The sequence below is a fragment of the Colletotrichum costaricense genome (genome assembly GCF_030867565.1).
Source record: "Colletotrichum costaricense strain IMI 309622 chromosome Unknown Scaffold_3.1, whole genome shotgun sequence".
In the NCBI taxonomy this organism is placed as follows: domain Eukaryota; kingdom Fungi; phylum Ascomycota; class Sordariomycetes; order Glomerellales; family Glomerellaceae; genus Colletotrichum; species Colletotrichum costaricense.
Window position 1 is genome coordinate 1,087,179 of NW_026848232.1, and position 12,514 is coordinate 1,099,692.

Consider the following 12,514-nt stretch of genomic DNA (forward strand, 5'->3'; position numbering starts at 1 on the left):
TGCATGACATCGTCAAATACGTCAAAAGTAACCAGCCCGTCCTCTCTCATCCCGACGTTCCTCTCCACGTTCTTCGAGGCCGAGCCAGCTTCGAGAGTCTAATCTCGTTTCCTTTCCTTCGTGATCGTTCCGAGCAAACGAGCGAGTCACTCCTCATATTTTTGGATGCAAGCGAGCCAAAGACAAGCTGCTATCCGCGGAGTACTCAGTGCTCATGCCCAGAAATCACGATATAACCCAGGCAATGGGCCAGGCAAAAATCCAGACGTGGGTTATGCCATGTTCAAGCGTGTTGCTCTTGACAGCAAAAATGTTCCGTCTGCAGCAAAAGAAGAACTATCTCTCATCACTGTGCGTATTTTCGATGCACGACAGTGATGCCCGGGTGTTTAGCTCCCAAGACGGTTCTGTGTACTAAGACGAATGTAAGGCTCATCGTGGTATTCGGAGCCTCGCCGCCTAATTCCGAGCGGCCGGTAGTTGGAGACGTGATTTTGGCAAGGACCACGTTGGAACCTCAGGACAAAACCCCGACGGTGTTCCAAACGCATCCCCAGCACAGTTCCGTCTCCCATGTACAGATCAGCGAGCCCAATCAGAGGAAGTAGTCGCCCGGTCCGCGGCGGTTGGCAGGGACATGGCGTTGTTCGTCGGGGACTGCCGAGAAAATGCTGAACTTGGGGTTCATATCCTTGTCGACGGTCATGATGGACGCAACATTACCGCAGCGGTAGCAGTAGTTCGGAGCCGACCACACGGTGACGACAGAGTTCTGCGGGAAGTGATACTATTTTGCGTTAGCATAAACCCAGTAATGCGGACTGACGATAGGCACTGACCTTGTAACCCTCATTGACAAGCTGGTGAGCTCTAGCGATGAGCTTAAGACCGTTCACGTGGTTGAACTCGGTTGCAACCTTGTCGCCAAAGAGCCAGCCGGCGCCGCGAGGGCTGATAGCCCAAGTCTCGACGTCTTCGGGGTCGGACCAAACAAGATCGCAGAAAGCGCCCTCGTGAGGGATCTCCTGCGCACGAGCAACGACGCGGATCTGGTCGATGGTGCGGATCTCTGGACTGAGACCACCATGGACGCAGAGAAGCTCTCCATCGACGATAGCAGCGAGAACGAGGAAGTCGAAGACATGGCAGCACGCCTTCCACACGGAAGCGTTGCCGTACTTTTGCTGGCACTCCTCGTAAAATCCGTACACCTGGGTGATTTGACGGGACTCGTGGTTGCCACGAACAAGGACGATTCTGTCGGGGTATCTGAGAAAGATTAGCACGATAGTGCAACTGACAGCAAAAGTTACCTACTTGGCCTTCAAGCACATGAGGAGAGTAAAAGTCTCCAGACTGAAGTAGCCACGATCGACGAAGTCGCCCAAGAAGATGAAGCGGGTATCGGCAGACTGCGATGTGGTGGAGACCTCAACGGCGGAGTCAGCTCGGGAAGTCGCGCTGGTATCAGCAGCCGCGGCGTCGTCCTCATCGTCTTCATCAGCAGGGGGGCTGCCAGCATTGCGAACCTTCTTTTTGAGCTTCGGGTTCGTAATCTCGGTAGGAGGCTCAATGTCCTCGGGGCTGATGACCGTGGTGGCAGTCTTGGGGGCCTCCACATTCGACTCGCCAGGCATTCCGCCCGCAACACGGAAGAGCTCCAGCAGATCGTAGAATTGGCCATGGATGTCACCGCAAATTGTGACCGGGGTGCACACAGGCTGAATATTGGATTCTAGTTTCCACAAGTCAGCACAAGGTTAGAGAAGAGAGGATTATAATATTCCTCACCCTCCATGAGCACCTCCTTTACAAGCTCGCACAGCTCTTTCATGGCGCGCTCGGGCAAGTAGTGACACTGCTTGGCTTCCTCCAGCCACTCGTCTAAGCCTGCATTGGGGGAGAGTTTGGCGGGGCCGGGTCGGGGGATGTGGCTCGCCATTTTTTCGAGTATTTGGGTATGCACCTGAGATGTTATCTCGATGTCGTACGGGTTGAAGTCTTCGGAAATGTTTGGATTGAACTCGGTGTAATACACAGCCAAGTCGTCGTCGATATCGTCGGACTCGTAGTAGCTCGGATCGAAATCCTCTGGGAAATCGTCGAGATCAAGACTTCCGCCGCGGAGCGAAACGTGCGATGAATCGTTGGACTGTTGAATGGACCGACCAATCTGTGCGGTGCGGATACCGGGCTCCTCAGAGCGTTCGAGTTCCTCGTATTCGGTCGATGGCTCCTCCTGGATGGTCTCAGGGGGAGGTTGGTTTTGATTCGGGCCAGGGAAAGCGAGAGAAGAGGCGTTCGACGGTGTTGAGAATGATGCAGACCTGGCACGGCGACGTGAGGGCGTTGGAAAAGGCTCCTGCTGATTCAAGGCGACCGGGTGTGACTGCAAAGGCGAAGGGTGCGGTGGAGCACTGTTCTGAGCGGGGAGCGTCGGAGGGGTATTATGGGCAGCACGGCTGGGTGCGGCTGCTGGGGACTGCTGGGCAGTGCTAGCAGGGGGGAGCTCTGGTAGAGGACGAGGGTTCTGTGAGTTCCAGGTGCTTTCGGGTAGTGAATTTTGCAAGAATGATTCGAGCGTCCGCTGGTCATGGGCTTTGCGACGCAGAACTCGCTGGTTGTACTCGTCGAGCGGGTTATCGAAACCTCCAACTACAACGGGACGGCCTGAATTGGGGTCTCTGAGTTGTCGGCGCGGCGGACTGTTAAGAGGGGGGAGGGTGGGGATGTAGCCAGAACGACCAGGGACTGGAATTCCACGACCGCGGACGGACGCTGGGGTAGCACGTTCAGATGCGACAGGCACCTGCTGAGGATCGGGAGGATGATGCGCTCCGAAGTTGATGGGAGTCGCGCCCGGTGGAACTGACGGAACTTGAAAAGATACTGCTGCGCTGCGGTTGCGAGCACGGTCACCAGTCGGTCTGCTCCGTCTGACAGTGTTGGTAAGCGGATTATTCTGATAGCTGTTTGCTCGCCGGATGGCCGCTTCGATCTCTTGCGCAGTCGGCTCTCTGTACTCAGAACTCGTCGCAGCTTCCCGTGGATGACTTCCTTCCGTAACTTGGGCAGGTGAAGCTATTTTCAACTGTTTGAAATCCGGAAAGGTCTCCGGGTAGACGTCGGTATCCTCGATTTCTTTGTCCTTGATGTTCAAGGTACCACCTTCTTTCTCTTGACCTGCCATCTTGATGGCTAGTGGGTGCTGGGTGAACCTCGGAATAGTTGGCTGATCGGAATATTGTTTGACCGAAGGTGCTCTGTGAGAGGTTGTATCTTTGCCGAGGTTTTTCCGAGAAGAGGTTTGTGGGGCTGTGTGAGAAGAGGAGTGGAAGGACAGCCCTTGGGCCCCACCCAGCCAAAGCTATCCAAAAAGGGCTAGTGCAGGTGATAAGATAAGGTCCACCTGAGGCAGTGGCACATTGTGAGCCATTCTTTCAGATCTGAGGTTAAGGTGAACCCAAAGCCCCGCGTCACTACCCTGCCATCACATCACCTTTTGACATCTGAGCCAGGTCTTGCACACACCTTCTTGGACCCTTGCGCAGCGCACTTCGTCTTTCGGAACACTCCCACTACACATTTTCCAATGTTTCTTGCACAGCTTATCACCAGGCCACAAGACAAGAAACAATAACCAAACAAAACAGCATAGCCATCCTATATCAGGTATCGATCCCGAGCATACGAATACAAGGCTATCTATTCCATAATGGCAACCTCTGGCGCCCAAGGCGCATCTCGAAAGACAAATGGAGTTCTTTCGGTCTCCGGTCAACAGGCAACTACTGATGCGCCAAAGTCCAATAAGAGTAGGACTCCCGTCGAGGGCGACAAGGTTGTTATTCGACGACTGCCCCCTGGCACGACGGAGCAAGAATTATGGAACAACCTAGGCGACGAATGGAAGGCTGGCAATGGCCTCGTCAGCTGGCACAATTTTGAGGCTGGGAAGATCTCTCATGAGTACGTGCTTACTCCCATGTGTCCAAGGGTTGGTGGCTAATGCTTCTTGCGCCTAGCCCTGCGAAGCCATCGAGGCCAGGACGAGTTTATCTTCACGTTCTTAAGCGCGAGAGCCTTAACACATTGTCGAATCTGATTCAGGCCAAGTCTTGGGAAGATGCAAAGATGACGTCCAATAGCGCTTCCCTAGTCGGCCCGCCCGTTCTCGAGTTTGCGATTTACAACAAAGTCCCGAGCAGCAAAAAGCGCACCGATCCAAGGCAGGGAACTATTGATCAGGATCCCGAGTTCATGGCCTTTTTACAATCCTTGACCAATCCTGAGATTGACAAGGACAACGAGAGCAATGAGAACAAGGACGTGGAGGAAACGAAGCCCGAAACGAAGGTCACAACGACACCGTTGATTGAGTTCCTCAAGGAGAAGAAGGCCAACAAGCAGAAAGAGGCTGCCGCCGCTAAGAGCGCTAAGCAGGCTCGGCAGGACTCCAGCACCAAGGGCAAGTCGTCGGCATCGACGGCGGAGGATTCAAAGAAAGGCAAGAAGGACTCTAAGGGAGACAAATCGGCCGATAAACCCAAAGAGACGGTCAAAATCCTCACCAAAAAGGCTACTGCGGACGCTGTTAAGGCCGCAGAAGCTGTTGCCAACCAGATCACGCAGGCCTCCTCTTCCTCGTCTCAGGATCAGCCAAAGAGTAGGCGAGCTGGTATTGCGGCTGCTGCCCGCATCTTGCAGCGAGACCTTGGTATCAGCCCCGGAAGCGCTCATAGGAGGGCACGACTTGATGCTGCCAAAGCTGAGGCCGATTCCAAGGGAACCTCATCAAAGGAACCAACGCAACCCGTGGTCGAAGCCCCAGCAGCCGCACCGCCACCTGTCACAGCTCCGGCCCCAGTATCCTCAGCTGCTTCACAAACATCCGAGAGAAACGCCACGCCCACGGCACCTAAGTCAGGCCGTTCTAGAAGAGGCGGCGGTGGAAAGAACGCAAGTGCCAACGAAGCAAAGGGCAAGTCAACCGAGGCGAGCGGCTCTTCTAGCGCTCCAGCACCTGCCAAAGCCCCGGTCATCTTGCTCAAGAAGAAGGACGAGGAGAAGAATAAGGAAAGGGCTGCCAAGGTCGACAAGGAAGCATCGAGTTTGAATTCGCAGCCAGCTGCCGCGCCAGCAAGTGCCAAGTCCAACGCCCCTACCGGTCCTAAGGCATCAGGCAAGGGCAGCAACGCGAAGAAGAGCACTGCGGCCGTTACCGCTGGTGTGACCCGTGGTTTCGTCAAGCACGCAAACCCATCGCAGGGCGTAACCGAGGCACTCCTCAAGCAAGCCATGGAGGCCTTTGGCACCGTCACTTTTGTGGAAATCGATAAGCGTAAGGGCTTTGCCTATGTCGACTTCTCCGATCACGATGGCCTCGTAAAGGCAGTCGCTGCGAGCCCCATACAGGTTGCCCAGGGCACAGTTCAAGTTCTCGAGCGCAAGGAGAAGAAGCCTGCCGCGTCCAACTCGAATTCGAACGCCAATAACTCCAACAGCAGCAACGCAGCCAATACCGCAGCAGCAAGCTCTAGCTCTGCTCCACCATCGACGACCAATGCATCTAACAGCAACGCCACGCCTTCCGAGAAGCCGGAGCACCATAAGCGGACCAGGCGTGGTCGTGGTGGTGGTAAGGCCGCGGCGGCTGGTGCGTCGGGCAGCAACAGCGGTAACAAGGATGCGGCGCGCGAGTCCGGCGCCCCTGCTGCAGGCACGGGATGATCCAAGGGAGGGGAACGCCAGGCAAAGAATTTTTTGCATTCGTTTTGAAAAGTGATTGTACCTCGCATGGTCGATTACCACGTGCGAAAGAAGAGCGCGGCATGCGGGTTCGCAGGCACGCAAAGGGTCAGCAAGTATAGGCAATGGGTGGATGTTATTGCGTACCTGCGCACCACCTGCGTTTCTGCCCAACGGGCCTAATGAGCGAGGGCCACGATGAGATGAGTAGGTACGGAATATGGGCGATGCAACACCCGGTTCGCTGGATGCAGTTGCCCCCCTCCCCGCGCCATCCACAATATCGATTATTCTTTGACGATATCACCCGCCGATACCAGCAGCATTGTGCATTGCAGAGGAGGCGGCGTTGGGTGTGATCTGCGCAAAGGGTTTGGCGGGAGGAGGTAGTCGATGGTTGGTGGTTGGCTGTCGTAAGCGCACCTTGACCTGGGAGATCGTCACGAGTGGTTGCAGAGTATGAGAATCAAGTAGAGATCATCCTAATAGGACAGACTCGCGAGTTATTACAAAAATTCCAGTCCATGATGTGAAAGTCGGGCGACCATGGTCCGGTACAAGCTTTCTCACACTCTCCCGCTCGCACTCCTTCTCATTCCGCTATTGAGATCCCGCGATGGCTTCACAGTTGACAACAGATGCCTCCGCGTCCATTACCAAAAACAACCAAACTTGCATTCCATACTTCCTACTTCCTATCATCTACCGATTTTGAAACCCAGATTTACGCAATCCCCCACACCAAACCATTCCCCCATGACCCCCAAAATCTCAAACCTCAATTAGGCCAAATCCAATTATGCTCCCTCCCCTCCCTCCACCTCACGACCAACCCGCCCACGACGCCAATACCAAAATACACCAAAACAGCAATCAAAACCCCCAACAAGACACCCCTCGTCTCCCTCGCCGCACGCAGCACCTCCGCCTTGAGATCCGCGACCCAGAGCGTCTCCCCGGCATCCCGCCGAGCAGCCTTCAAGCCGGGTAACCCGTCGATGGAGGTGCGGTTCGTCTCGACCTGGTAGGTATTCACCGTGTTGTTATCGACGCGCTTCTTCCAGTAGTAGTCGAGGGTAGGACGCTCCTCGAAGACGGAGAGCTCGTCCTTCTTCGTCTGCGCGGGGTCGTCGTCGTCGGTATCGGGGGCGTCGCGCCGCTGCCGCTGAGCCTTCTCGAGCGTCCCGTCCTCCGACGCCGTGGCGGGCGCGTAGAGTTCCTTCCTCACCATGGGGACACCATACCCGCAACTCGTCTGCACCTCCCACACCTCACCAACAACGACAGCCCTGGCCCCATCATACGACTCCCGGTTACTGTTCCCCCCAGCGGTGTCATCCTGCGGGATGACACGCTTCATCCACTTATCAAAGTCGGGATGATCCCACTCCACGATCCGGCTCTTGCAAAACAGCCGCAAGATGCGCGGGGCGGGCCCGAAGGACATGAACATGAGCGTCAGCCGGCCATTCTCGTAGCTGTGGGCGATCGTCTCGCACCCGGAGCCGGTGCGGTCAATGTAGGCGACCAAGTTGGGCGAGAGGACGGCGAAGTGGGCGGAGAGGCCCTTGGGGGAGACGTTGATGTGGGGGTGGTGGGTTGGGGCCGAGGCCGTGAAGAAGACGGGTTGGCGGGCGGCCCAGTCGGCGAGGTCGGGGTTGATGGAGGGGTATAGCTTCATTGTGGCGGTGGGGATTGTATGTATGTTTTAATGGATACTAATAGTTCATCTGGGGTGGGACGATTGTTTGTTTGTTTTTAAAAGATTTGATTTTATATTGGGATATCGTCAATTGACGTCAATTGATAAAACGATGTGATGACCTCGGGTGAAACTCAGGTATATAGATAATGATATATCGTGGAAAACATGAAAGGGTATTGGGTATTGGGTATCGAGTTGTTGACATGAGAGAGCTAGTACAGGATTTGATACATGACTGAGCAATATGGGGAAAAAAAAGAAAAAAGAAAACCAAAAAAAACCAAAAACTTTTTGAGGAGGCGGATTTCCGTCTCTTGAAATAAACACTTGGCCTCGGGAAACGGCCAAGTTCGCCGAAGAATGTCATCGAGGATGAGTCAACCGAACTTATTGCGTCAATTCGGCTGGCGTCTCGACTCTCAAGTATGTCGTTGCGCCCGGACTCGGTGCGGCGGGTGCGGGGGTCCCATCTGTCGCCTCAAAGCGCCCGTCCCGTCTTGGGGAAAAGGTGCAGAAAAGAGCGCTTTTCAAGCCTCCTCTCTCTCTCCCCCCCGCACCGCTTTATCGGTTGGAGGCTGCGTTTTGCCAGGGATGAAGAACTTCCTGTGGCTGAATGCAGAGTATCGTAAACGTATTTTCCCGCAGCGAAGAAAAAAAAAACCACCCTTGCCCGCTGGTGGTGTGTCACACAGGGCTTGGCTAATTTTTTTTTTGTTGCTTCTTGCTTGCTTGTGTCGGATGCTTTACCGACGCGACCTCCCGCGGGTGGTCTCTGGTAGAGGGTGTGCGTAATAGCTTCCATCCTCAACGTATGGTGAATGGCCATGGCCATATGCACTACCTTCATAGAAGGGACTCTCGTGGTCCGGGTAGCCTGGAGTACGCTGGTCGTAAGGTGAATCGGTGACAGTTGTGGTCGTGAGGACGGTAGGTCTTATGGCGTACGACGTAGACTCGGAGCGCTTGGTACGAGGACGGGGCGGCTCCACGATGGAAGCGGGCCGAGGAGCGCTGGGGCCCATGGGCTCAATGTAGCTGCCCTGCTTGCTGCCCCTCGAGCTTCCGCTGGAGGTGCTCTTGTCGTCCTTGTGCTCGAAGCGGCGGCCGAGGCGCTCCTTGTCTTCCTTGCAGCGCTTCGCAAGCTCCTTGTCCTCGGTGGGCTTACGAACCTTGCTCTCCCCGCGGGAGCGGTGCTTGGAGTCGCTGCGACGCAAAGCCTTTGACTCCTTGGGTTCCTTGTGTTCTCTGGACTCCTTGTATTCTCGGGGCTCCCTGTGTTCTCTGGGCTCCCTGTGCTCTCTCTCCTTGTGTTCTCTTGGAGAGGGCGGTTGGCTGGGAAGTGCGCCCGACATCTTTGTCGACTCTCGAGAGGGGCTGTGGCGTTGTGCCTTGCGGAGATCCTCCCGTAGGACCTGGTTTTCGGTGCGCAAGTTTTCCTTTTCGCGCTCCCAGGCTTTCTTGTCGATCTTGAGAACCTCAATGTTGTTCTCCAGGGCAGCGTAGCGAGCTTTAGTTTCGCTCTTGAGCCGGTTCATATCGTCCAGCAGCTGATTGTACTTCAGTTCAAGGTCGAAGTAGTCCTGGGCGGAAGGGCTTGAGCTGATCACGGAGATGCTAGAGTCGCTCGATTGGTGACGGTGGCCCTTTGTGGTCTGAAAGGTGACGCGAGCCTCTTTTTTGTTGGCGGTAGACATGGTTGGTGGTTATTGGGCGGCGCTGGGCGGCCGGGGGATTGTCGATCAACGGTGGGGTTTGTGAGTTGACGGTGTGAACCAATGTCCAAGGCAAGGAGCCTTTTCGCCGTAGACAGGCGCGACGAAAGTGAGAGCGATATATTCGTTGTGAGCGATGCGATTGCGATGTATGTATTTGGAAAGAGTAGAATTGAAATTTTTTGAAATTCGATGTGGGTGGTGTGGTGGTAGGCGCGGGTTAATACTTGTCGTATGTGTGTGCCTTGTCGAGATGAGTCAAGTCGGGTATATAAGGGGTTGAATGCTGCCCAAGATGGGACCGGGTGTTATTTTGGTCTGGGATAGAGAAAATAATAGCCGCACCCTGAAATGAGCAGGTCAGGTAATAACTGAGGGATGAATAGGGAGGGGGGAGAAAAAGGCAGAAGCGGCGTCTTTTGACATTTTATTTATCCAGATTTGCAAAAGCAGGTATTGCAGCCTTGACGGAGAGGAAAAGTCGCAGCCGGAGGCGGAGGGAGAATGACAGATGGGATTTGGTGTGGGTGACTGGCAGTGGATTGCATTGCTGCCTCCGGAGCTAAGAGAGGCAGACAGCAAAGTTGCGATGCAAAGGGAGAACGAACGAATACCTGACCCCTGCAACCACAACCACAACCGCAACCGCAACCGGGTACGTAGCCACACTGAGATACCTACCTTACCTACTCAATACATGCCGTACATTGACATGTCCATGCCATAGGCATAGGGTACGGGAACGGGTACATTGGTAGTGAGGTAGGGTAGGCATGGCATGTACTGCGTAGGGTACGGAGGAGGGAACTCTTGGACGCTCCGAGGCACAAGGAGATTAGCAACATTCCAAAAGTATTCCTTCGGTAGTGGCCATGTAGGGCTGGAGCTGCTTAGCCCAGTTTGGTTGCCTCTTGGCTGCAGACTTTTGCGACTGCTGCGCTTGCGCAGTGTGTGAGTGAGTGCGTGTGTCCGAGGTGAGGTGAGGTGAGTAGGAAGAGTCATCGCGGGTCCCCAAATCCCCTCACCTCACAGGCTCACTCGCACACCTCAAGCCTTCCATCCTTCTCCTACTCCGTACCCGCAGTAGTTCGCTAGGCAGGACGGACGGCGGAATCGCGGGTTCACCCTTCGAGCAGGGATGTCATGACGGGAGGGACTGGGACTGGGCTGTGGTGCCGTACAGGGGGATACAAGGGGGGACACTGACAGGGGTATAGGGTCAAGAAGAGCGTGTGGATGGGAACGGGGACGGGAGAAAAAGGGGAGCGGGACTCGGGAAGAGACTCGACGGTGACAGTGACAGTGACAATCCAGTGGTGACAGTCAGAGAGAGGTGTGAGTGAGTCCGTCCGGTACCTAGCCTAGGTGAAGCCAGAAAGCAAAGTGGAAAAAGAGGTTGACCAGGAATCAACTCCCATTTCTGCTGACTGTTCCCAAGATGGTCCCCTTGAGCCAACCACAGGCCACCTCAGTCCCCAGCCCAGACAGAGTCTGACAGACCGAAGAAAAAAAAAAGGGGGGGGGGGGGCATTGCTCGAGTTCAGTTGACCAAATTTCTCGGTGGCAGCCGTTGCTCTCATTGGCGTACTTTTGGCAGATGGGCGGTGCAGGTGCCAGCAGGGCCAGCAAGCCAACAAGGCAGAAATGCACTTTTCCCCCGTTGCCTCGTTTTGCTGGATTTTCTTGTGGGACGCCTTATTTTCCCGTGTGTCTGTCGCTTTTGTGTGTGCCAATGTGTCTCCGGAATGGTTCGCAAATGCGGCCTGCCACGCCTGCGTACCCGGGAGACTGGTTCGCCCAAACCCACGTCTCACTCAGTCTCTCTCTCTCTCCCTTTCCCGAGGCAGGCTGCGTTGCCGCTGCGCTGTCCATACAGCGTTTGGCCTCCCGCATCTTTGCTTTTGCAGCACCAGAGTCCAGTGGGTACAAGGGCAGAGGGCGAAGCTCTCGTTTGCGTGCGTCGCTAGTCGAATCCGGTCGCAGCACCGTAAGGTGAGGTGAGGTCAGGACGCAGCTCGCAGCTCGCAGCGCGCAGCACGCAGTCCAGAGTCCTCACGACTGAGGCCTCAAGTGAGGGGCCTGCCGCAGACGGAGCCCCTCCGCCGCCAGAGAACATCGCCGTTGCGCACAACAAAACACAGGGACGTCAACGGGTCAACGGTCGACGGGTTTCCTCTTGGCGCTGTGCGGTCCTTTCCTGCGGGCCCTTTCTGCGTCTGCATCTGCGTTTGCGTTCTGCGTCCATGTATGTCTGCGCCCCCGAACCTGTTTCTTCGCTCCCTCGTCCGATCCCCAGGATAATGATGTGCGTATCTCGTTTTCATTCCTACCCTCGCGGCCAATAGCTTCGCCATGATCGTGGGAGAAAAGTGATCGTCGTGTGTAGGCTACTGTGAGGCCATCGCGAAAGACCCCACCCCACCTCGCAGACGGAGGGAAGGTCATGGGGGAAGGAGGGACTCGAACGCAGAAGTCGAAACTCGCGTCGTGAGTCACCCCGCATCAGGACGCGACTCATTCGTAACCTTGTTGATGATTGTTTGGTGACTGAGGCCAACGAATTCCTTTCATGGACTCGAAGTAGGAAATGGCCAGCAATTGCGTGCTGCTTTTTCGCACATTTTTCTTCCGATGATCGATCTTGATCATGAGAGGGCACCAATAGACGACCTGACCATGAATCGATCAAATCCGATACGATGACCCGTTCGCTGATGGACAGGAACGTCGCGAGCCGTACCTCCTTGCCATACGGTGGTGATCAGGCTGTAGGCTGTAGGTTGTGGTGCAGGTGGTGTTGGCTAAGTGACGAGATGATGAAGTGAGGTCCAGTGGGGAAAGCTGCTGCGGTTTGTGGAAGTCCAAGTAACTAGGTACTGCGTAAAGCACAGACTAACGGAACACCGCCCCACGGGCTAACCAACGGAAGGTAGCCCACAGGGCAAGCAGGGCAGGCAGTCCCCTGCCAAATACAATCTTGACAGCCCAGCATCGGACGACGACCAATGAAGCTTAACTGTTCTTGCTGCCCTCCAAAAAGAGTGGTAATGTAATTGCTGACAACCTCAGTCCCTCAGGGCAATGTACCTTGGCCACCTCTCTGTCTATGATAGGTACGTGACTTAAGGTAAGGTACTCCGCGATCAGGACTCCCACTGGTACGTATACTATACTACCTTACCTTAGACTCCAGGCGCCAGCCGCCTAGAACCCGGCCGCCATCCTGTCTTGGCAGAAGGTGGAAGAAGCCGGACGCATATCATGCCTAGGCCTGTCCGTATCCGTAGGCAGAAATCACCAACCTTAGTCTCGGTCTCCAGTTATAGGGCTGCGAGACACGATATTGCTA

General features: G+C 55.2%; 4 protein-coding genes across 4 annotated transcripts; 1 reads left to right on the top strand and 3 right to left on the bottom strand.

The window, feature by feature from the left end:
• Positions 1-595: 595 nt before the first annotated feature.
• On the bottom strand, positions 596-3,190 carry CCOS01_03168 (calcineurin-like phosphoesterase; the record flags this gene model as incomplete). The annotated part of the gene is made up of 4 exons (XM_060451354.1): positions 596-787; positions 840-1,269; positions 1,318-1,735; positions 1,792-3,190. The coding sequence occupies 4 exons, from the start codon at positions 3,188-3,190 to the stop codon at positions 596-598; spliced, it is 2,439 nt and encodes an 812-aa protein (XP_060317619.1).
• Positions 3,191-3,715: 525 nt separating this feature from the next.
• On the top strand, positions 3,716-5,730 carry CCOS01_03169 (smg-4/UPF3 family protein; the record flags this gene model as incomplete). The annotated part of the gene is made up of 2 exons (XM_060451355.1): positions 3,716-3,969; positions 4,026-5,730. The coding sequence occupies 2 exons, from the start codon at positions 3,716-3,718 to the stop codon at positions 5,728-5,730; spliced, it is 1,959 nt and encodes a 652-aa protein (XP_060317620.1).
• A 321-nt stretch (positions 5,731-6,051) lies between these two features.
• On the bottom strand, positions 6,052-7,429 carry CCOS01_03170 (pyridoxamine phosphate oxidase; the record flags this gene model as incomplete). Its single annotated transcript, XM_060451356.1, has 2 exons — positions 6,052-6,177; positions 6,575-7,429. 2 exons carry the CDS (start codon positions 7,427-7,429, stop codon positions 6,052-6,054), a joined length of 981 nt encoding a protein of 326 aa, XP_060317621.1.
• A 767-nt stretch (positions 7,430-8,196) lies between these two features.
• Positions 8,197-9,147, bottom strand: CCOS01_03171 (uncharacterized protein; the record flags this gene model as incomplete). Its single annotated transcript, XM_060451357.1, has 1 exon — positions 8,197-9,147. One exon carries the CDS (start codon positions 9,145-9,147, stop codon positions 8,197-8,199), a length of 951 nt encoding a protein of 316 aa, XP_060317622.1.
• Positions 9,148-12,514: the final 3,367 nt, after the last annotated feature.